The 25914-nt window shown below is 36.6% G+C and overlaps 2 protein-coding genes across 4 annotated transcripts in view; one reads left to right on the forward strand and one right to left on the reverse strand.

Moving 5' to 3' along the window:
- The window catches only part of LOC139767591 (uncharacterized), a 50636-nt gene extending 34099 nt beyond the window's left edge, over positions 1–16537 (forward strand). For all 3 annotated transcript variants that reach the window (XM_071697030.1, XM_071697031.1, XM_071697032.1), the window contains 7 exons: positions 4983–5184; positions 6252–6504; positions 9333–9587; positions 9883–9996; positions 10306–10488; positions 12096–12401; positions 12640–16537. In XM_071697030.1, the coding sequence (XP_071553131.1) occupies positions 4983–5184; positions 6252–6504; positions 9333–9587; positions 9883–9996; positions 10306–10488; positions 12096–12401; positions 12640–12813 (1487 nt within the window). In that variant the 3' untranslated portion in view covers positions 12814–16537. The remainder of the gene's footprint in view (positions 1–4982; positions 5185–6251; positions 6505–9332; positions 9588–9882; positions 9997–10305; positions 10489–12095; positions 12402–12639) is intronic.
- The window catches only part of LOC139767588 (midasin), a 124411-nt gene extending 99027 nt beyond the window's left edge, over positions 1–25384 (reverse strand). Inside the window, exons 1-11 of the mRNA XM_071697020.1 lie at positions 25056–25384; positions 24666–24901; positions 24126–24371; positions 22929–23995; positions 19926–22715; positions 19285–19753; positions 18698–19073; positions 18279–18596; positions 17866–18174; positions 17484–17705; positions 17266–17394 (exon numbers count right to left, since the gene is read on the reverse strand). Of these exons, the coding sequence (XP_071553121.1) occupies positions 17266–17394; positions 17484–17705; positions 17866–18174; positions 18279–18596; positions 18698–19073; positions 19285–19753; positions 19926–22715; positions 22929–23995; positions 24126–24371; positions 24666–24901; positions 25056–25130 (6237 nt within the window). The 5' untranslated portion in view covers positions 25131–25384. The remainder of the gene's footprint in view (positions 1–17265; positions 17395–17483; positions 17706–17865; positions 18175–18278; positions 18597–18697; positions 19074–19284; positions 19754–19925; positions 22716–22928; positions 23996–24125; positions 24372–24665; positions 24902–25055) is intronic.
- Positions 25385–25914: the final 530 nt, after the last annotated feature.

Below are 25914 nucleotides of genomic sequence, written 5' to 3' on the forward strand. Positions count from 1 at the left end.
GTAGATAGAGAAGAACAATTTACGATTCGATATTATCGGCTGACTTATACGAACACCGTCTTTACTCGCCTTTTATCAAGATACCTTTTGAGACATCTTAATAATATAGCGCATAATTTTTATTTGAAATACATTTCAGTGAACAGTGTCTATTTAATGTCGGAAACAAAAGCTTAAAAATTTAAAAGTATCAATAATCTTTTTATATAAAAAGGGATATCGTATAATCTGCACAGAAGTCTTTTGTAGATAGAGAGCAATTTACGATTCGATAATATCGGCCGGCTTATTATACGTACACGTCCTTTGCTCGCCTTTATCAAGATCATCTTTTGAGAAGCGCTGAGTTACATTTCAGTTCTCTCAAAAAATTAGGAAGATGTCACGGTTACTACGACATTAAAATTTAACAATGGCGATAACGATTTTACCCGCTAAGAATGGAACTCTGGTGAAAATCGAGGTCCACTATTTTGGATCTTTCTTTTTTTTAAATTCCTTATCTCAACGCGCCGCGAATGGGCGTCACGTGCCTCGTTGCCCAGAAATAACCGTGATAAAACTCACGAAGACGAAACGGAAAACGCCGCGGGGAAAACTTTCCCGCGAGAGATAACTTCGTCCTGGCGCCGGCTGAATATACATTCAAGTTTTGAAACACGCGAAAAGTAATTTCGAGCGTTACTTACTGCGATTCTGGACCCGCGCTGCGGGCGAAGGCTGGCCCGCAGCAGGACGAATTACCGGCAGGTTAATTGTGAGATGGTCAGAGAGAGGGCACATCGCGCCGCTGATGTACCACAACCCTAAAATTGAATTATGTCATCCCCGCATAAATATGCATGAGATATGTCCTTCTGGCGCTTCCTAGATGCGGCTCGCTAAAAACTCTCGAACAGATGGAAATTTACGATTCGCGAGACGGTCGACGAGAAAAACGCGCGCAAAAAAAAAACACGCTGTCACGAATTGATAAGGAGTATGAATCTGTCCGTTTTAGATCAATACATTTAAGCATTTACCCAGGATTTGGATTAGTTTGTGTTATTAATCAACATCGAAGATGTCATAGCTTATAGCAATTGTAACAGGGATCAAATTTATGATCCCTAAATTGAAATTCGGAAATCTGTTTTTAAATTCTATTAATTTGTGATGCAACCCTTCCTTGAATTTGTCGACTTTGATTGTCTTTTCTAAGTCTTTAAGTTTTTGGAGAAGTGGAGAAGGATCTTGATTTAAATTAATCGCTTATTTGATTCGGAATCTGATCCGTTTTAGCTAAACTCCGTTTACCTTCTCTTCGGAATATTTCAATTTTAATTTAAACAGCTTCCTGAAAATTAATTATTTCAGTTGAAGCATTTCTTGATTGTGACAGATTTTGTTTATACTATTAGATATATCCGACTCTTCATAAATTTGAATTTCCAATTTCAAGATAAAATTTTAAACTTCGATATCAAGTTGAAAAATTACCTTTATTCGACAATCCCGAAATTTTTCTAGAAGAATATGTCGAGATTTCGCTTAAGTGTAAAGACTGATCGACTAAAGAAATCGAGAACTGAGAAATATAAGTCACTACGGCATTTCTGCGCACTAATTTATACTCAAGTGGCCAGAACCCCCCGTACGAGAGCTTCTCACCATTTCCTATCCATTCTTGTAGAGGAGGAAGGTTCGGGATGTAATTCTATGCTCGTCCGACCGGCGACCTGGCCGTTGCCTACCGTATCGGAAATCGGATAAATAATCGATATTACTCTACTGATATCTGCATTCCTTAAACTTAACCTATCATTTGGAAATACTCTAAATTTAAAATTCGTCCGCAATTGACGCACGCATTGTCCGCCGCGATTTTTAATCAGAAACATTTCTTTTTCTAGATTTCCATCGACGTGTTTTTATGTCAACTTATAATTTCTAATTAAGCAGCTTATTTTAGAAAGAGACTTGATCCATTATTGCAGGTTTCAAATTAAAGGCAAATCTTGTTCTCTCTCCCTCTCTTCTTTCTCTCATATCATATAAAAAGATATGTCTGCAGTAGCATAAATTTAATTAATGTAATTAATTAACGAAGTTAACCATGAGCACTTTTATTTCGCACGAATTACTTCGTTTGAGAATAAAGGTATAAGAGGTACTTTGATCTTTTTCGATATTTCAATCTATCTGCTTTTTGCCTCGCGTCTTCTTAATTTACGAGTATTGCGAAATAACTGATTGATAGGAATTTATAAATTAGATACCAATGATATCAATCCACTCACAACTTAACGATCGAAATTCGACATCGGATAAAAGAACAGTAGTAGTATACTTTCTGGTATATAGCAGTACACCACGAGAATCGTCGTTTCTTTTTTGGCTTCAAATCAGTAAAACTTTTTGCCGCGATCGATAGCTAAAAGGGAAGACTCGCGTCGGCCGATTGCCAAGCAACTCCCAGCAATTCTGGAATCGAAAAAGCTGTGACGTCGAAAGGCGCTTTCAAGATTCCATGACGTGGCTTTACGGTTGCAAGCTACGAACACTTAATGGCAAACATATTTTAGATTTTTCTGTAACGAAAAGTAGAATAAAAGAACTGTTGTTTGCTACTCTCGCTGTTTGTCCGGAGAATTCATCGTTACAATACAGGAGAGTAATAGTTTCGTCTCAAAATAAATTCATCGAAAATGCAAGTGAAGAACTTGGCGATGAGGAAATTTCCCGGACAAGTTATAAATAGCTCGGAAAACTCAGAAAATCGTATAATGCTGGACGCGAAGCGTACGTCGCAAGAAGCGGAACCGTGACGAAGCGCGCGTGTCAACAGGCGACAGAGGATATTTTCTCTTCTCTCACCTTCGTATAGTTCCTGACACAATTAACTGCAGCAGACTGAAATCGAATTAGTTCGTATCGGATGCTGCTTAATTTCGCTGGCTTGGCTGTACATCGATAGCTATTGCAGTTTTCCCGGACCGAGTCCGGCAACGACCGAGTTTTTACAGGTCAAATGAAGTTGAAGCTCTGCTTCTTGTCTTTGTTTGTCTCTCGCGCGTCTCCCTATTTTTCTCTTCTCTTCTCTCCCTTAGTTGACACTTCTCGTACGGCAGTATCTCTCTCTCTCGGTTAATGCGGGTCACGAGTCGGAAATGTGGGTCGTGTGTATGCGCGAAAACAAGGAGACGTTTCGAAGACAACCGCGCGCCCGCGTTTATTTCGGTAAACGAGAACCGAATGATTTTGCCCGAAGGAAGAAAGAGGGATATATGATCTCGCGATAAGTGCTTCAGAGCGCGCAGCGTATCCTGGATATACCTTTATTGGCCGATAAGAGATGAGATTCTCCCCAAGCCAAGCACTTTACTGAAAATTCGTTTGGCCGCATTAGACGTGTTTTATACGATCTTCCGCTTATTCGTTTTTACGATGGAGAGATATCTGTAGGAATTAAATTAAACATAAAGTTCTGTGGTCTATTTGCAGTATTTGCACATTTATTTGTGCAAAAACAGTAGAAAAAATATTTATAGATATTAAATATAAAAAGACGAATAAATGATAAAATTTTTCTATCGTTTATAAAATTGAAGCTTAGTGCGCGGAAGGGCTTCTTTTTCTATTGCAATTCAACTTCTGATATCGTGACATTTCTGACAATGAAAAATCGATTGCAAAAGGAAGTCCTGCGAGTGAAGAAAAGTGCGGTAGTTCCGACACACATATTGTACGTTTTCAGGTACAGATATCTATAAAATTCGGATATAGTCACTGTTCCCAGTCTCTCTCCTATTTTCTCACTTTTCTTTCAATAAAATGTGCGCGCAACTGAATCCCGACGAAAGAATAAACAAGCAATATCGCGTTCGCCCGGATAGGTATTTTACGCCTCTTCGAAATATCTAAGAGATACCGTGCTTGGCCAAATTGGTTTAAGTGAATAAAAATGGTCAGAAAAATTAAACAAATACTGAATTAAAATAGAAATGTAACCGCTTCTGAATAGAACGATTTAACGAAATCTATTTTGACATTTTACAGCGCTGTTTAAATTTATGACTGATCGACAGCCAAAGAAATGGAATCTTTTTATAAAGACCGTATTTTCAAACCAATATTTTTATAAAGACCGTATTTATAAAATAATAAATAAAATGGAGTTGCAAGTTATCAATATCTATAAAAGTCAGCAATTTAATTCAATTCAATTTAAATCAATTTTTGAAATTTTATTAAAATTTAAGAATTTGCATCGATCTATATTCTATCAGCAAAAAGAATGTTTAAAGCGATCAAGTTGTACGATTTTATATGTATATTTCAAATAAAATTTACTAAATCAAATAACTGATAATAAAATAAGTCTGATAATAAAATGCCGAAAAGATAAGATTTCATTCTTGATCAATCCAATTTTGTCACCACAATGTCATCATGTCAATGACCAACTGAATTAATCAAAGGAATCATTGGCAAAGATCGCTTCTGCTATTCCATAATTATTGAGACAATAATTGGACGTTCAATTAGTGTTCGGCCTCTAGTTACACACGAAGGATCATTAAGGCCTAACTAGAGTAACTGGATTTCAATGAGAGCCGGGAGCGGAACACGAGATTTGACGGAAAATGGAAATATCTGAGATTCGCGCGTTCTTCATTAATAACAACTCCTAACGTGATCTAATAATGACCAGATTTCTGCTCTGTACTTAACATATTTTGTTAACTGGAATTGTATGGATCATTAAGAGGAATTTTTGTTTAACATGCACTTGAACTAATAATAATTCTTACATCTTGTTACAAGATTGTGCTAAATATTTTGTACTATTCGTTAAATTCGAACATTTATATATTAAAATAAGATTAGTACACTCGAATGATAGGACGATTTTGGGATTTCAAGACCGCTCCGCTCTAATAGCTATTACAAAATTGGAACGCGTGCGTTCGACAGCTAAATGAGACGATTCTCTTGTGCAGGTTCAGCGGTAGCGATGATCGGAGCTAATCTGAGATTCGGCATCGGCGCTTCCGGGAATGTCACGTCCAACGCCACCAAGGTGTTCCAGTGTCACCCCGGTGGTGTGACCGAGGCCACCGTCATATTTAGCCTCGGTGCACTGGGGATGGGGGCGAATATCATCCTCATGACGTTGATACTGGCGAAGCGACAGCTGCGCAGGTACGAAGCGATAATCCACGAATCCACGGAAGACCAGGCGCTTTATGATTTCCCCCTGCTTTGCACGGCCTGATCCGCATGGAATAACGCCCCGGAAATTCTCGCGTTTATGACCCATTCGATATACGACACAAAATCGCTTCCTACGGGCATATCGCGCGACGATGCAAAAATTACGCGACCGTGATTTCTCACAAATGGAAGGAAAAGAGATGCTGCGCGATATGGAAAACGCCATATTCCATCGCGTTCTATTATATTCGCCTCGTAGCGTTCAAACGCATTGTGAATTTAATATGCTTTTGTTTGATATAGGAACATGCTGTCGCAATAAACGAAAACAAATTTGCTTTATTGCGACTTCTCATACTTTTGAATAGAATTTATGAGTTAAGGGCAAGTTCAGTTTCCGTGCCATACGTGGGATTTTAATCTCGTGTAAAAGTATCTTGACTTGTTGAACTTTATTTCAGGTACGTGAACAGGCAGCTATATTGCGGCTCGGTAACCGTCACGTGCTGTTTACCGAATAAAATCTCGATCGTATGCTGTATGCTTGCGAGTAAACAAAATATCTGATCGATACGCGAAACATGGTGCGCGTGACAAACTGCGGAGTGTCCCAAATATGATATCGAATCTTATAGGAATGTACCTTGCTATCAATTTACAGTTGATTTTCCTTCTCGAAAACGTTGGTACATGCAATATCTTTTGAGATTGCAAGTAACTGCAAGTAAAATGTGTATATTTCTTGCGAACTAAACTTCACAGATTGAAATGGTTTGAATTTAATTAATAAAATATCTAACGTTGAATGCAATAAATGACGGAGGAAGATAATCGTTACATATTCATGTAAAAAAATTAATTCGTTCTTGAGATTCCATATCTTAGAAATATTCTATTAGCATTCATGGGTTTTTTTTCAAACATAATTGCAAATAAACTGAAATTGCCGGAGACATCTTATAAGATGCAATGCAATAAGTTCAGGAGGGTAATCGGAGATGAGACGGCTACAGAATAGCGAACGTGTTGACATATAGTTATCCCGGGATTCACAGGTGGTCCCAGGGATTGTTATTCCACCAAGCCATGGTGGATTGCGCGAGGGCCGCTATATTGTTGCCCCTAGGCTCCAGTATATTGAATTGTCAGCCCGTTAACAAGTGCTCTCTGGTAGAGACCGCCTTTCTGCTACTGGTGACCGTCTCCACGGTAAACATGCTAACGACCGTGCTAAACGACAGCCCGGTATTCCCAGAGAGCGACGAGGAGGCAGATCTGACCGCTCCCTTGCTGATGGACTCACCCCAGGTAAGAATTATGACGCGCGTTGTCAAGTTAATGCGATCTGTGCTTTCTATTCGCAAGGATTTTTCGTGGTTTTCTCCAGATGTATCGTAAAGTAAATAAGAGTAGATTCGTGCATACGTCTCGATCTCCGAGAGTTTTAACACAACTCAGTTTTATTTAATTTATCCCTCAGCACTCAGCTCGTTCAATTTACAAACTCCTAACTTTCAACCCTCGATCTTCTCAATCGTCTCTTAACTCGTTGCGGTCCAAACTATTTTCCGTAAATAAGCAAAGATCAAGTATTTCGTCTTCAACTTTGTCTAATCAATTGATATGTTAATCAAAGGATTTTTATTAATTAAAGGAATTTACGGAGATCCGAAAAATATATAATATAGTTTGCCGTTTATAATCATGTGCGGATTTTATTGCTTGAAGAATTACGTGATAAGCTATCGCAACGCATTATATCGAGTCTAACTCGGTGAAGGGTTAAGCATTTGATTTTACGTTTGTACACACATTATGGTTATAAAATTACATACTTATTTAAACAAATATAGATACTGCTTTTAAGGCGTTAAATCAAATCAAGGTTAAATAGGTTTGCTTGTGACAAGCTATTGATAAAATATTGTGACATATAAATAAACCGCGTGACTTTGGCTAACGTAGACTGCGGTTGTCCATCTCGCATGCAAAATGAGAGAGAAATTTCCGCTTAACCGCAGCGTTGTGATAGCGAATTTAGCGGTGACTGATTGCGGTGCAAACCGTCCGCGTCGGATCGCAGCATAGAGATATCGGAGCGAAAGCTGTCGGACTAAATCGGATTTTTCCAAGGAAAATTAATTGCACCGCAGAAAAAAAACATTAAGCGCACAGCCTGAGTTAGACGCTTCTTAATAAGTTGTGATAAATCCATCCAGTCAACGTTTGTAAAGACAGAATTTTTTCTAGTCAATTTTATATTAAATTTTTATAGATTGAATTATTAAATACTTAAACATAATCACTAATAAAGTATGAAAATAAATAACGTTTCAATTTTCAAGTATTGTACGACTAGTTCAGTTTTCTCATCATAAATTATTAAATTATTATTACGTTCTACAGTTTCTCATTCATAACTTTAAGCAAATTTTGTTTTTATTCCAACTTACCTACACAATGAATTTAATTAAGAATTTAAAAATCACGAGGCAGAACTCTGACACCGAAGGAAAGTTATCTTTAAATTCATCAGACTACTGCAAGGCTTCTAAAATTCGATGCAGATCTTGCGAGGCATCACCTACATATATCATTACAATACGATCCGAGACACTGAATTAGCGCAATTAATTCCTTAACGACTTGGCTTCCCTGCGCGTATGTAGTAGCAATTATAGTTTCAAATTAATTTGACGCAATAACTTGTACGTCTAGTGACACTCGATTCGCTTTCGTAACAACAGAATTCTAATAATGGTTCGTTAAACATGCGAGATGTCTATCATTATGTGTCCCTTGCGAGCAAATTGCAATTGTAGCCTTATATGCAATGAAATAATTTCTGCAATTATTTTAAACGTCGCTAACAACATACGTTTTATTTGGCCTTAGGTTTTAATTATGTCAGAACAATTTTCTTGGTACCCAGTTTATTAAACTCGCTTGTTGCAAGTTAAATTTCTAAATTGCAAATGAATAATAAAACGTAAAATGTAAATTTTTAATAATTTCAAAAAATAACGAGACAAATATGAAATATGAAATAAGACAAATATGAAATAGATTCTATTAGAATTTTAACTTTTAATATATATATTTTAAAAATTTTATTATAATTTATTTTTATAATTTTTACAAAAAGAGGAGTATTTAAAATAGTATTTGTTATTTTTATCAGCAAGCGAATAAATGCAAAAAATGTAAAATCTGGTTAAAGCTTCGCTTCGGTTAAAGCTTGGCTTCGGTAAAATGGTCTTTACTCTTTACGATGGCGGATCAATTATGGATTACAGGATTGCATAGGTGTGTCAGTTTCTAGAATTTAAACGAAGACAATCGGATTATATCTTAAACTCGTTAGACTGGCCAATCACGATATTTCCGAATCGAGACTACGTTTAATCCAATAAATTAATATTTATGAAATTTTATGAAACCTTTAAATATATGTTTTCTAATTTACGATCGCTATTTGTAATGATTAATGGTTTCCGATAATATTTTTGCTGATACTGTTTCGTGCTGAACAAATAAATCCATAATTATATTTGTAAAACATCCTACTGTGAAAACTCGTCGGATCAAACAACAGTGCATCTCACATCGTGCTTGATTTAAATTTGCAAATTTAAATTTCCTCTTGTAGAATTTATTTATAAATTGTCAGCATCGGTCAAGTAATTAGATTGAAACAACTAGCATTTCGTTCAACTATTCAGTAAGCTCGTTGAGAAATTATTTATACAGAAAACATAGAGAACTAGTTTAATTAAATTGTGAAAAAACAGTTTGTATCGTATTTTACTTGAGACAATAGCAATCAATAGGAGCTTTCATATGTCATTTGCTATCGCGAAAAAGGATAAAAAATATTACAAATAATTCGCAAAAAAGACGATAATACTTAATTTAATGTTAGTTCTATATTTCCCAAATAAAGTCCGTTTCATTATCTTTATAAAAAAATTTCAAAGATTCGTTGTTGAAAAATTGTTATCAAACTGCAAGCGCAATTCGTGAAATATTACTGGTTTGCGCTGATAATTCCACCTCCGAAAAAGTCAGGAAAAATAACGTGACTGGAAAAATCATTTTGCGAACTTTATCGAATAATTATTCGCTTATTTTTGCAGTGCGTGCTCTTCGGCACCTTCATGATTTGGTTCGCCAGCATAACTATCAATTTGGGACCTACGTTTCTTAGCGGGGCTTTAGCGGCGAACACGGAGAGCGGTCACAACACGCCCAGCTGCCCATTAATACACGGTCCTTTTCGTCACTATATACTCAATGCCCTTTGGATTGTCATCAACATTATTTGCGTAGCGCTCACGCTCTTTCACTTGAGAAAGTTGCACAGAGATCTGACGAAAGCTAACGTCGAAGCGGTAAGCGGAAAAATCGAGCCAACGTCTATCAAATGTACATATATAAAATTACATATAGATAATTAAAAAAAAAAAGAGTTCCTACTTCTAAAACTTACAAAATATTACAAAATGTAACAAATTAAAAAATATTACAAAAATGTAATTAATATATATTTCAATTTAGAATTGACATTTTGGATAACAGCGTTTTTGCATTTTTACAAGAAAAAAGTTTTTACAGATTTTATACATTTTGATAAAAAAATATCACTTAATTTTACTTAAATTTATATAACATTGTATTTATTTCCAGGTACGAGTAGCTGGCCTCGTTACAACGCTCGTTAATGTGACGGGGGGGCATCAAGGTGCAACGAATGCGCTTGCAACCGAAGACGGTGACACGAGAAACGGTACGACGCCAAAAGTAAGTCACGTCAATGATTTTCAACACAAAGAGCGTATTTCTTTTCTATATACATATATTAATGAATAAATATGTACAAATCCCCTCATTTTGATTGATAATTTAAATAATAGTTCAATGTTTTCTAAAAAGCAAGTTTTAAATATTACTAACAACAATATTGACGGTAGGTATTAGTTTTTCTTTATACATATGTACATTTTTATACACCTACAAATGGGACATAAATGCGAAGCAGATGGAAATAAAAAAAAGAAAACGCGAGTGCCGTGTAAAAAGATATAAAATTACCCAGAAACAACATTTCAGAGAACGGGTGCCATCGAGGAACACCGGAAAATGAGGAATTACCTCAGGAGAATGGAACGCGAGGGTGTGCAGAGGGTGAAAATGTTCCTGGTTATAACAGCGGCGTACGTCTTGTTCTGGGGACCATTGTTTTTCGTTACCCTGGTGCATCATCCCGTTATAGGAAACCCTACTGGTTACGAGGTAATTAGAACGTATAGAGTGTTGCGAGAAGATAATGGCAAGTTTGTATCTGCGTTCGCGTTAATGTTACTTCCCGCGAAATTTAGACGCTATCGATATTTATGTCCCCATAAATATCTTCCGGTCATTACTTATATCACTTGTAATGTAATGGCGGATTTGTGCGCATTTGCGATATTAGTGAGAATATTAATAGCTTGATATACAAATGTTTCCCGCGCCTTCGAATTTCGTCCCGTTAACAATGGCAATTATATGTCGTGTTATTTATTCAACTGTGAATGAGCTCCCTTATATTAATTTCAAAAGATGTATTAGCCAAAAATAATCGGTGGCATATCAGCAGCTTATATAAATAAGCATTACAAATACAAATAAATATACAGTATCGTCACACAAATAGCATGCAAATGTCGAAGTTAATCGTCTGAAGATATAAATGACTGGAGATACAAATTTCACCCTTTTTCTTAATCATTATAATTGAACGTTATATATAATTCCTTAATCCTTAAGTGCGCAGTTTTGCATATATGCAAAGCGACTTTTCTCCGTGTACTCTCTATGAAATTCGAACTAAAAACGCGCGACTTTGCACATCTACTTTTAAGGGTTCAAATTAGTAAAGAAGAATTTTTTTAATGTTTTATTAAAATTCTTTAAAACAGTCGTTATTTATTTTAAAAAGTTTTAAAATAGAATGCTACGAAAAATTTTGCATTTCAGGGTTAATAAATTCTAATGACGCGATGTCCAAAATACGTGTGCGAGATATAATAAAATTTGTCAAGTTTTAGTTCGACTTGTGATAACAATACAGAGAGTTCTGAGATAGGAAAAGGATGCGAAAATTTCGCGTGAAAACATGAAATCGTAACTTGCTCGACCGTGCCAATACAAGAGTTGTATTGCTCGAGCGAATTCACAGCTATACCGAGCAGAGTTTCTCCGAAGAATCTTTCCACGAGAATATAAATTTTCCAAGAGAGGAGAGTCTTCGCCAAAAAACTCGTCGAGAGACTCGAAGACATCGCGCAGCGGTTTTGCTGATGTAGCATCGTAACAGATGCACGAAATTACCGCATTTTATCTCCTCGATGCGCAATAAACTTCCGGTATTTTGACAAAACGTAGATGAACCGCGAAAATAGTGAAAAGCGTAATTTAAAAGAGGCTAAATCTTCTCGTTTTCCATTTTAATATGTATAAACATGTTTTTTGCCTAAACATGTATAAACTTCAATATTTTTCAATGTAGAAATTTTATAACATGCCTCATAAAGAGAGAGATTCTTTTTAAATATAATTCTCCATTAATTTAAATAAAATCAGATTCATACGAATAATTAAACTATAACATTTATTTTTAGCATTTTTTTTTCATTGTTCTCATGCGACAAACTAATCATATTAACTATAATTTTAATTTCTTCATGCTTTAAAAGAAGATAGTGCAGCTTCTCTACGTGGTTTCGCGTTCTCCTTTCTATTTCATAAACACGCTACCGCGCAATTTTGGTTTAGCTTATAGATTTATGTTTGCAGCAGCACGATGCAAACTGTGCATCGCATCTAAATCACTGGATTCCGCGGTTTTGTTGTACCAGGTGACCCTACACATCGCGTACGTGCACGCCTTCGTAAACCCGGCCCTGTTCCTCGCCCTGCACCGGGGACTGCGGCAGGGTATGACGGACGTGTGCTGCGGCTGCTGCGAAAGCATAGCCCGGTGGATCCTCGGACCCGCCGCGGCCGGTCCGATGCAGAACGTTCAGCTACCCCGATACGAACCGCCGATGAATCTCCCCTCGCCGCCGGATCCACCCCTGGCGGCGCCGACCGCGGGATGCAATCTTACTGATGTGGCGCTCTTAAAACCACCCCTGCCGCCAACTGCCAAACACTTATTGGTGGTAGGACACTCGTCTGAGTAATCACCGAAAGTTATCGCGGAATTCGTATTTAATCGCTTAAAGATTGATCTTTAACGACGCCCACATCCCTCAATCACTCAAAGATCACTTATTATTAGACTAATTTTCCTCGATGTTTCTCCTGTCGAGAAATTTTTGTATGATTATTATATTAATTATATATAAATCTTTTATCCAAGCTTACGATACAAATACCAAATTATCAGTAAAATTACAGGACGATTCCATCGTGATACCACCCGATCCTTGGAGTCTGACCTCAAGACCGAAGAGCACCTCTAGCCTGTACGGGGAGGAACTATCCAGGAGACCGAGCCTCCTGCTACCACCACCGGCGGAACTGAACGATCTGCAAATGAGTCCGACGAGTAGCGACTTCCCCAGCGAATAAACGACCTTAATCAATCATCGAACCAAAAAGCACAACGTTAATCGATTACAATGTAAAAATAATTGCAAAAACGATAAAAACAGACTTTCAGGAAAAATCCTTCCTATCCTCCTAAACCTCTCCTGGAGCATTGTACTCCAATCAGTTTACATATTGTTGATAAAAAGCTGAAATCAAATGAATCACGGGCTACAAATACTTCGTTACTTAAACATTTTTTAAATGAACGTTAATATATCAGCGAATATCACAACTATCTCCAATTGCGTTTGAAAATATCCATAAAACTTTACGTTCATGCAGTTTTTAATATCAATATTAATCTAGATAAAATTGAAGTTATACCATCGTAAATTTTTCTTACGGACATTTAATACAATATCAAGGAACAAGAATACGTCAAAATGTTGATAAAATTTGTATAATTGATTAATCATACAAATAATGCAGCTTGAGTTTTGTTAGAAAATAAAGTCATTAAAGAATTAGTATGCACTTTACTTTTACAATATAATAGACTTAAAAAAAATTGACAGACTGACTTTTTTCATAAAACTCACATTTATTTATATGTCAATTTGCACTATTGTCACGTCCAAAATCGTTAGTTGAAATAATGTAAAGATCATTGCTTTCTTATCCGAAAAACGGTATTATCTTGCCTTAGAACGTACATGCATATCTTATATCTTATTTGTTACAAAATTTATGATTAGAATTTTGTCCGACCACTTTTACAATTTTCATCATAAAGCAGAAGTACTTCATCAAGAAATCTCAAAAATATTCACAAAATTTAGTCACACTTCTAAGCAGTAGTGTAGTAAATTGACAATTAAACTGATAATTAAATACTTAATAATAACATTAATTTATTTTAACTATGATTTGCATGCGATCAGCAATCCAATTAAAATTTCACGTTAATTTAATATTCTGAATAATATATGCGCATAAAGTATGTTTACTTATCATTGCAAGCTATGTATTTTAAAGTCCGGATATCATTCGATATCATACAAGTTGAAATTTAATTTCCTTTTCTTTTTGATAAGTTGGACGTTGTAGCTAAAAAATAAAACGCGACAAATCGAAGAGAAAAGAAATGTAATCCACCGGGCATCATCTGAATGTATCTGTGATTGCTTATAAACGTCCTAGTCTCTTCGTCGGTGTGCTGTCATGGTAATAGATTCTTATCGTTAGAGAAATATAAAGTATATACAATGTGTATATATACAGAGCGATATATACCTTAGAGATATAAAATAATATTAATTCGTGATCTGCTTTTTCAGCTATACACAGAACAGAACTGAAAACGAAACGAATATCTCTGGCGAGTCGGGGAAGTACAATACGTGGTAATGGTAGAAAGTATAATTAACTGGAAAAGATTTATAATTTCTTCATTTAGCCAAGTTAGAGGTGCACTTATTAAGTGTATATAACGATCGAATGTGCAGTCCTGCCGCATTTCAGTCCTTCGTAAAGTGGCACTACTACTGAGCTTCTTCATCTGGGGACTCAATCTTCTCGAAACGAGATACTATATATACTAAATTACATATATATTTTCTACGCGACATTTTAGAGATTGCACCCGTTGCAATCGCACAATGCATCAATAAGCCCCTGTTCGTTTTCACTGCACTTCTGAACTAGTGCAATAAATTAGAATGAAAGAAAATATATTTGTTTTATTCTAACTTATTGCACTAATTCAGAAGTGCAGCGAAAACCAACAGGCCTAAGTCTCGCCGATCTAATTGTGCGTTACACCAAAACTTTTGTTTTATGCAAATGAGAACGATTAACGAGAGTAAGGAAGCAGAGAAATCAGTCGTTTGTTCTACAAATGGAGAACCGAGAATAATTACAGTAAATGTAGATGTAAATGTAGATATGAACAATCATCCCCGTTCCGTTGAAATTTTTTGCTAGTTGTACGCTTGGTATATTAATAACTTTCCATAATTGTTCTTAATATATTTACCTCCAATATTTATTTTCAAATTTATAAATTTAATGTTGTATTTAAAGCAAAACAGCGAACCAAAAGCGATATATCCCTATATATTTCAAATATTTGCTCATCACATTTCTATAATAAAGAAGAACTTGAACGGTTTCGAAGTCTTACTCCCGAAAAATTATAATATTGAAGTGATTAACATGATATTAGAAAACATTAAAAAATGGTCGACCCTGAACATTGAAACAAGAAAAATCGACAAAACAAGAAAACTCATAATATTAAGAACAATCAAAACTCAGTTAATCATACTTAAAATTGACAAATTAATGTCACGTGATCTTTTAAAGCACACAGACATAATACTTCACACGAATTAAAGATATAATTCCTAATTACAAGAATAACTAAAAGCAGTGATTTCTACTAATTTTATGTAAAAAAAATTGTAAAAATTATTCATATCAGGCTTGCGTCGTAGGTACTATATCGTATAGTTCGCAGATCATAATTGTAATAAATTATCCTCTAAAAATCTAACTAATAAGCATATTTCAATCTTAAGAAAGACAATTTGAATTTGTGGACGTGGAATCTAATAAAGAATACCTTCTTAACATGTTTATATTATTTATAAGTCTGGTTAAAAATAACACAGATCGGAATTATTAAAATTTCTTCCAAAATTATGAAAGATATGCACTATTGGCATAATTAAACATATATTAAAGTATCTTAAAAGTGTTAGTATAGAAATTGTTTCTTATTGTATAGCGAAAAGCATATCAATGTAGAGACGCGTCATGTGTTTGAAAATGAATATACGGCGTAACATTATGTGGCGAGTCGATATTTATCAAAATTATGTAAAATTAATATCCTTACTCAATCCCTTCTTTCTTTATTCACCAGAGATGTGTTAAAAGCAGCGCGCGAAGGACGTTGCTTAGGTACAAGTCAATTAACTGTGACTACCACAAAATATTTTCTTCTTAGGTACGTCGCGTGTGTAATAAATGTTTAATGTAAATTAATGTAAATTATATGTGTAAGAAAGTGGCAGAGCAAGTCCGAAATTTTTTATTGTAATTTTATAAACGCAACATCGAGACGTGATCGATTAATGGCAATTGTAAGAAAAAAAAATATTTAGAGATGTATTAAAGTATACGAGATGCGTTTGAATAGAAAGTCTCGCAACCTCGATTATATGTTTAATATATTGAACCGTACATTTCTTGCAATAATATTATTTTAATTCATCTTTACAATTATTTACATCGGGATTATTGTTTCAATAAATCCCGAATATTTGGGATCTGCTTGAAATTTTTATATATTTTGAAATACATTTAGTGTTCACCTGTAAAATACATAGGCCCAAAATTTTATAATTTATCGTCTTAGGTCTTTACCATTTAACAGCAAATATCTCTTGGAATTGCTATTAAAATCGATTTTTTTTAGAGCGTTCTTGAAAGCCAAACATTTAAGCGAATTATTCTAAATAATCTCATCAGGGCAAAGTATTATTATTAAGAACATTTCTAAGAGACCGGTGCCTGAAAAACCGAAATATCGCTGCGAATCGACAGCAGAGTAGCAGAGTATGCGAGATGATATCGTAAACTATATGAATTATACGAGCATAAATTTTATCCTTTCCAGAAAGAGAGAGCCTGCATTATATTTAACTGTATATAAAACCCTGCTCACATATTTAAAATAAAAGTATGTGTAATATATAAATTATATGTTCTTCTTTTTATTTAATTAATACAATATTGCGTATTTCAAATATGGCGAAATAAATAGCAATATATTTTTTAAACTGATCTTACACATTTGTATATTTAATGATTTTAGAAAATATTAAGATTTCTCTTTAAAGAAATGAATTTTGAACAATAATGATAAAATATTAAAGAAAATTTTTTTTTATATTTATTAGATTAGAAATATCAAAGATATGATTAAAGTAAACCTTCCATCGCTTTTCCAAGTTACACGAGCTATTTCGTTCTCGCGGTTAAAATTTGCAAAGCGAAAGAAGCAAACAAAATAAGATAAATAATAAGAAAAAATTTAAACAAGGATGTGGATTCTAACAATTTGTTCATACTGAACAAGACTTATTTGGTAACGAAGCATATTAGAACAGGTCTAGAAGAACATTATCATTCATTTTCATATCATTTGAGCTTATCATATGCGTCGAATGGCGGTTCTAATGAAGAAATCCTATCGGATTGCTGGTCAGAGAAACTAGCGGCAACCCACAATTTGGCAACTAATTGTAGATATCAACGGCTAAGTTATATGTATGTAATGTAAACTGCTATACCGAATCGTCTATTTCCTTCAGGAAATATAAGACCCGTCAGAAAGCATACAGAGAAATCAGAGGCTCTTTGAATATTCGAAGATTCCTAACGTAAAGTTAGGAAAATATTTATCTGTCTCACGTTGTCACTTACCTGTTCGAAGCCACCTAATATCTCCGTCGTGTCCATCGCAGAATTCACGGCAATTGACCTTAGCTTCTGGCCTGTCAAAGCGGCAAGTAAACGAACCACACTGCTTTTCCCGCACCCCGAAGCACCAACCTATAAATTACATTTGATCGCATTATAATTAATTTAGTCAAAGATGGAAGTTTAACAAAAAGCATCTTACAAAATATAAATAAACGTACAAGAATAGACATCCAATTCATTTTAACACACTGCATGAGACTCCTCAATGTCTTTTTCTGTTCTCTCAGCACTAACAAGTTAAAGTCCTGTGGTTCACTGCAATTTTTTCGGCTTAACGTCACGTCGCCGATGAAAAGTTCGTCTACCGTGATGTACATAGGTAGTTGATTGGGTGGGAGAAGATAACTCTCTAAGAATATATTTTTATATACCTGATAAACCTGTAAGACAAATCCAAAATAAGAAAAAACGATATATAATAAAAAATATTATAACTCAAAATATTTTAATAAGCATAAAAGCAACTTCTTGCAGTACAATTCTGAATTTTTCGATATTTTTATTAGATATTTTGATAAACATAACTTTATAATGACTCACCTTTTGTCGATCTTCATTAGTCCTCATTCTGTTAACATAAATGAGCTCCACGCTGTCACCTGGATTATACTCTAAATTACTACTGCGAAATTCGTTAGAAGCGGCTTCGATAATCGTTTCACACCATCGAGTAAGATCTCGTAGATTCATTTCCCATGGGGACCCGGCATGTCCCCATACGATGCCAGCTTCCAACGCTAATTCGCTATTGAATTGCACCATGGCATTGATCAATTCCACAGGAAGTTGTGGAAATTGCACACCAAGTATAAACATCAAGTCGTCTTGCATTAATGCATCTATGGATACCTGCAAGAATGATAAATTTGGATTACAGTTTAAGTTACCTATTGTACTTTCATAGCACACATTATATCACGCTATATAAATGTATATCCATAATATATAAATACCTGAGTAAATCTATTTAAAAAGGATCTCGGTAAGCCTCGTCTAGCTCCACCTTGCCGCAAGGGATTTTGACAACCGAACAATCTTGTACCAGGTTTGACTGAAAATGTCTTCCCTAGTTCGGGGATGTATATCTCTCCCCTGTGATCGAAGCATGCATTAAGGCCTTCTAGGACCGATTGCGATGCCAGGTTTAACTCATCAAGCAGAATCCAATATCCGGCACGCAAAGCTCGCAAAAATGGACCATCCCGCCATGCGAATTCACCGCCTTTCCCGTTTTCTACGGGAAGATCGGCGCCAAACAAGTCGGATACGTCCTGCAGACACAATAGAGATGTCATTTATTTTAATTTTTTATGAAATAAGCTATAGGTACTTTAAGAATATGATGAAAATAAACTGCGCCATTTTACGGTACCGTTTGGTCGCTTAAATTAATTCTGAGCAAAGTACGCCCTGCGGCTTTCGCGAGTGCGGAAACCAGACTAGTTTTTCCTACACCTGGACTTCCTTCCAGAAGAATCGGCTTATTTAATTGTAATGCTCTTAGCAATTTCAACGTATTCAGTTTCGTAATGGGAGTTGTGAATGTAAATGCATGAGTTTCACAAGAGATATGCGGGCCTTTTTTAACATAAAATGGTGGCACCCCGAATACGTCTGAAGTATCTATAACGTCGTTTTTGTTTATCACTGAAGAAGTTTCCACATCAAGTTCCAATTTTATTGTATCTTCGACTTCCGACTTAATAAATTGAAAAGCAGTCTCTGTAAAATTTTTCAATTTACTGGCACTGAAAATAAATAAAAATCGATTACTAAGCATTAAATTCTTCATTGCATCAAAATAAATGAGCATTTTTATTGAAGCTAATTCAATTGAGAAAATTTAATTAAATATAGATCAGGTTTAAAATTAAGACGGTTGAACAATTTTTACATGCAAAATTAAAATATCGGAATACAATAAGAAATACAATAATATTATGTGCTAATAACACTTACCTCTCCGAACCCGTGGTACCAGATCCAAGACTATCAATATACGTGAGACAAGCGCCGTGATAATATGCCTCTCCGACTGTCAAGGTGCCGGCAGTAGATACATTTATAAAATCGATCCAGGTGAGTACATCTCGTATACTCGCAGTAAGCTTCTTGCCTACTTCGGTAGTTTGTAACCATTCAGTGAATCTCAATATCGCAGTGGCGACGGACTCTCTCGTTGTTTGCGAATCGATGCGAAGATTATGTGTTATTATATCGCGTAGATCGCTCCTGGCCATACATCCCTCGCACCACACTTCAGTGAAGCGATTTCGCAAGGCCGGCGAAAGCTCCTTCTTGCCGTAATCACCGCCGGGATTCATCGTGCCGACGAACACAAATTTCTCGTCCGCCACAATCACAGTGTTCTCTTCACCGTGCGAAGACTCTATTCCTTTTTCAGCCAGTAGAAGACTACGCTCCGGCTCTGTACAGAAAGATTTATTATAGAAACATATAAAGATCATAACACAAGTAAGCTTCACTATGGATAAAATCCTGTAATTTTCTTTTTATAACAATTATATATACACGGAGACGATGTGCACGATTGATTTCCTCCGATAGAACACGATTTGTTTTATGCGTCTCATGCTTACCTAAAAGCGAGTTTAATCGCTCCAAAACGCTATCGTCGGCCAATGAAATTTCGTCAGCCAAAAACAGGTCGCCGTTACGCATGGCATTTATCAACGGTCCATCCACCCACTCGAAGAGCCTCTGATCATCCTTGGCATGCTCACGAACAGGTCGCAGATTTCCCAGAAAATCGGACGATTCGGTATGCATATGGCAATTCACACCGCGCATAGCTTGGCCATTGATGGCTGCGATCAACTGGCAGACTGTGGTTTTGCCTCCGCCGGTTTCTCCAACCAGCAACACCGGTTCCTTGAACTGACAGGATTTCTTTACCAGAACCGCCATTCGACGCATGTGATAAGTCCATATGATATGGTCAAAGCCAGAGATACTGTTCTTCAGGATCTCTTCCAATATATGCCTCGTTACTGGCGAAGTCTTATCGTTCAGTGTGAACAAGCTGTCAGGGTCCACATCCCTCTTCAAGTGTTTTCGTATCACTTGTCTTATTTCGTCCGCTTCTTCCGCTTTACGGACCTTAGCCGCGAGAACGAGGTAGCCTTCGTCCGCCAGATGTTGACTCCAATCATACAGTTTCTCGCCTACGTCGGGCGCTAATCTGTACCTCTCACCCCAACGAAATAGATCTCGCAGAGTTATAAATCCCTTTTTACCAGCAAAAGCCGCCGTACTTTTACGCCTTATTTGGAGATCCGTCATTACGTTGATTATTTGTTTGCAGTACGACTCTGGCATACTGCATCTCTGATTGAGTATTATCTGCAACTCGTCCGGCGGTATTTCGTCAAAGTGCAATTCTACAAATCGGTTCCTGAACGCTCGTGACAAAACTTTTCGGCCGCCGTAGAGCCCAGGGGGATTTTGCGTCGCAAACAGCATAAATTGATCGTGCGCTTTTACTACCTGTTGCGTCTCAGGTATGAATAATTCCCTGTTATCGTCGAGGACGCGATTCAAGGCTTCCAGAACGTCGCTCGGGGCTAAATTTAACTCGTCCAAAATAATCCAGTATCCTTTACGCATCGCGTCAACTAGGACACCTTCCTTGAACACCAGCTTTCCGGTCTCGTCCGCGATGTAACTTCCAACGTATTCCTGCAAATCTGTGTGCTCGTGATTGTTTATACGGACGCAGACGTGTCCCGTGGTCTTCGCTAGATAGGTAATCAAACTGGTCTTGCCGACTGACGTGTCGCCTTGTAGCAAAACTGGAATTTTTCCGATCGACACGACTCGTACCAAGTCTTTCAAATTTCTCCTGACGGAATCAGTCAATATATAGTTGCTAGGTGTTTCGGGCGTTAAGCTTCCTTGCAGGACCCAATATCCTTCGATGTACATATATTCTTCTCCTGGACTGCATCTCGGTTTCGGTATAGGAGTGCCAAGAATTGCTTTGACGCTCTTGTTATCGAGGATAGCTTTCACGATCATTCTCTGTACAATCGGATACGAGTTGTAATCCAGCTGCGTCAGGAAACTCAAAGAGAAGGCTTCGTACAGGGATCTCAGGACATTGCCGCAGGGATTCGACGCGGAAATGTACAATGCGCGACACAACGTTCTCAAACTGTAATGCGGTTTATGCGCCGTGCCGTCGAACAACGTGGTCATAGTTTCCTTTCTCACGTTCAGGTAGAACTTCACGATCGATTTGTGCTTCTCTAGCGGCAGATTTAATTCTGCCAGATAAGAGCTCACGAGCAACTGAAGATCCGATCGCTCGGTCAGCTCATCGATGTAGAACTCGGTGAATCTGTTCCTCAAACCGACCGGTAAATCTCTCTTGCCGACATCTGTGGCCGGATTCATGCAGGCGAACACCGTAAAGTCAGAATGTCTTGTCACGGATTCTCCATCACCGCGCTCCAATAACGGCAGAGACTCCGAAGAGCCTTCCAACAAACCGGAAAGACATTCCAGTGTCTCCGCGTTCGCCAGATTGATCTCATCCAAAAGAACCCAATAACCGTTTCGCAAAGCCCTGACCAGACTCCCCTCTATAAAGGAGAATGCCAGCGCATATTGACTCCTCACCTGAGTTCCCAGCTTGTCCAGTTTCTCCAGTAATTTTTCCCACTTTCTCAGTAGATTTATATCAGTCTGGATATCCTGATCGGATTTATCTCGAGAATTTTTGTCTTGTTTGGAACGTTTCAAAGCGTCTTTCTTGAACGCATTGTCATCAAGGTCCCCGCATTTATCTTTCAATCTCTTCACAGCAGCGCGCGTACTGTGACTCATCAAAGCAACAAGATTCTTCCACTTCTGCTGCTTGTGACACAGAGCAATGTGTTCAAGAAACTTCCTGTTTGACTCGATGACGAAGTAAGAGCGAAATAGGATCTCAAACTCCTCTCGGATGGGCGAGATCAGGAACTTCAGATCGACCGGTTTGTAGCCACCTAGTAAATCCGCACTCTCGCTCTGCTGATTCATATTTATGATTGTCAATCTGTGGCCGGTACTCTTCGCGAGGTATTGTATCGAACTCGTTTTTCCGGTACCAGTCTCGCCGACCAGCAGCACGGGCTCTTTTTGTATGACGCAACTAGCTATGCGCTCCAACAAACACGCAGAAGGTCTTGTAAAGGAGAAATTGATCTTTTCTACATCTATTCTCGCGTATTGCGCTATTTTACGAGTTAACTTCGCCCTGCCCGCTATCAGAAACTTGGAAAGTAGGTCTATATCCGGTTTGCGAAACATGTTGCAAAAGTTCTCCGGCTTCGTCATTTCAATGCCAAGTTTAGGAGCTACCGCCATCGCCAAATTTAATCGTTGCTCTAAAAAGATAATATAATTAATTATATTAAATTAATTATGTAAAAAGGTAATATAATTAATTATATAATATTTAATTGAGAACACTTTTAAATATTATTTAAAAAAAAGTGGAAGACAAAAATGTATAAATATTTATAAAATGTATAAATTGATAAGTAAGAAAGATCTAATAAACATATATTTAAACAGAAAAATTGGAAAGAAACTATTACCTTGATTAGGCACCGAACAGCAAAAGACGTCTAGAGCATTCTTAAATATTGCCAATTTAGAATCTGACGATTTAACATCGTAATCGATGACAGCTCTGGAACACCATTTTATTAAATCTCGCGTCGACGTTTGTCGTCCAATCTTCAGTGATAGTATAGCATCACTTGCGTTACTTTCACCGTCGTGATCTCCTGCGGAGAACAACAAGAATACATCTACTATTTTAGTAGCAATAGTGCTCAATACTGGAAACAGTGTTTGGACCACAGTCACTAATTCGTCCTTGGACAGAGGTTCCACGTTTAGGCACAGCCAATGCTTTTGCAACAAACTTGATGCTCCTGTGACATGTTTTTGAATGCCCGTTGTGGACATCATCAATCGCTGAGTAACGAATAACTGGAAACCGCTGTTGGTATAAATGGTATCGCGATAGCCGGGTACGCTGAGTATTCCAGTTTCCACCAGATTGCCCAAAACGCTGGCTACATCAAGGGCAGCGCTATCCACGTCCTCTAAGAGTAGCCATTTGCCAGCGACAACCGCCTGTGTGAGGACACCCGGTTGCCAAACAAATTCGCCAGGCACGTCGGTACACCTGTACATTCCCAGCAGCATCTTCGAGTCGGTCTGATCGCCCAACTGCACTTTAACGAAGTTCGACGTATCGTGTCCAGTGACTCTGGCTAAATACTCCACCAGAGCCGTCTTACCGCAACCAACTGGTCCTTGCAGGCAGATACATTTCCTGGAGCCGACGGCTATGGCCAGACTTTGCAGATTTTTCTTCGTGGAAGAAACCGCGACTAAATTGTGGGCGCTTTGATTCCGGCCGAGAGTGGGCAATAAAATGCCACCAACAGATACGATAGATGGGATATTTTTAACTGTGTCTTCCGTTGACTCAAAGCTGCCACAGGCAATGCTAGTATCTATGCCTTTGTCTTCATGGTCAATTAAAAATTTCAATTTAAATTTTTCAAAATTTGGAATGATTGTTTGTGCCCACAACAGTTTTGTTGATTCAGACATGTTCAAAACTATAGCTATACATTTTAAGGCGATCCTAAAATCAAATTAGCAAATTTTTACTTTCAAACAATTATAGATATATTTAATTAATTAATATCATTCTGGGATATATTGCATATATTTTTGGAAGAAAGATTTTATTAAGTTTCTTGCAATGTACTTACCATTTCACCCTGTCATCTGCATTTGTTAAATAGTTGTAAAATCTAGACCAATCCCATTTTTGCTTAAAATGGCTAGTAGCAGACTGCAAGATGTTGTGATATGCGATAACAATGTCATAGTCAGATACTTCTGAGATACATGAAAATTTTCTTCTGTTTTGTTTCTTTGGAGGTGTAACTGTATCAAGAGAGTTGTCGAGAAGTTCGAATGGAGCTCGGTTAATATCAAAGTAACGTAAGACAAACCTGAAATAAGAAAATATATAAATTTCTTCGTAATAAACAGAGAACATTAATATTCAACATTTAACTTTTAAATTAGAGAACAAATAACTAATATTTAGTTACAAGAATTTAATTTTAATTTAATACTTTGTACTATTTAATGTTTAGTGTAAATCTATCCCACTTGCATATCACTCAAAGAAATTCATAAATTGAAATTTTTTGCTCATTAATCTTGCATACATTAAACATCGTAGGATTTTATAAAATAAACTTATTACTGCAAAAAGTAAAAAGTTTATAACAAATACATACACTAGTAAATCTTGATTAATATTAACCAGCTTTCCTAATATAACACAGTTTAATTTATGAACAACATCCTTGTCCATTAATGCTGACGATTGTACGTCATCTGCAGGTATCGCTACAGAAACAAGCGCTGGTAACAATTCTGGAAAACAGTCAGCAACATCTTTTGTGCACTCTGGTTGCATCAAAAATTCACTTAATATTTCCAAAATTTTGTCAGGTTCAAGTTTATTACATTCCTGTAAAGAAATAAATAGAAAATTAAATTTATATTTATTTTAGACGTACACAAGTTCGGGTTAAAACTAAGAACTATTAATAAATAATAATTAGGAAGAAATCTGCAGAAATTTACAATAAATATAAAGCAATATTAAAAATAACGATACTTACTTCTACAAAAGATGAAAATCTCTGCTTATATCTCTGATTTCGTTCACAGAAAACTGATAAATTCTTAGTTAACATCTTGATTATTCCGGAAAGTTAAATTAATTATTTGAAAAAACAGTGAACATTGTTGGCACAGAATGCCCCGGAGAAAGTTTCTTTTGGACGAGTGCTTTCAATTCTAAAGTTATAAAAGTACAATCACAACTCGGCTTCGTAACACTGAAGAAAGAGATTAAAACAGGTTACGACCACGACGTGAGAAACACGTGGTCCTGCGTGATCCCTCTCTGTGAGCTTCCAGTCTCCCGAAGGCGGCAGCGGCAGCCGGCAGAAGGTTTTGTTCAGTTGAACTTCTCTTCTTGTACGTTTCATCTTATCTCTTTCTTTTTCATTGTGTAGCCATATATCTATTTCATTTTAAGTGCAGATAGTACACAATAGTGTAGTTGCGAGGAATAAATCTATAGAGAGAGAAGCCTGAACGCCCTGAACGTCTACTGGCGCCTCTTCTTACATACACATTGAACTAGCCACGGATATTTCCGACTTCTCTCTGCTGAGATATTCGCGCATCGATTGTTGAATGTTCGAAAAAGCCAATTTTCTGTCTAAAAGCAAACATCAATTGCCATTTGACCGGGTCAAATTTTTTTTCGTTTTGTTTTTTTTTAAAACATCGCTGTAATATTTTTTTAACGTATTGCGATTACGCATATAAAATATAGATAAACATACACATTTGATAGTATATGTAAATTCGCAAAACTAATTATTGGTCATTTTTTAGAATTTGATTTTTCTATGAAAATTTTAGGAATTGTCTAAAGTTGTAATTTAATAGTTGATCAGTCTTAAAAAA

The sequence above is a fragment of the Temnothorax nylanderi genome, unplaced genomic scaffold (genome assembly GCF_030848795.1).
Source record: "Temnothorax nylanderi isolate EJ_2023f unplaced genomic scaffold, tnyl_v1.0 TNYL_tig0010_pilon, whole genome shotgun sequence".
NCBI lineage: Eukaryota > Metazoa > Arthropoda > Insecta > Hymenoptera > Formicidae > Temnothorax > Temnothorax nylanderi.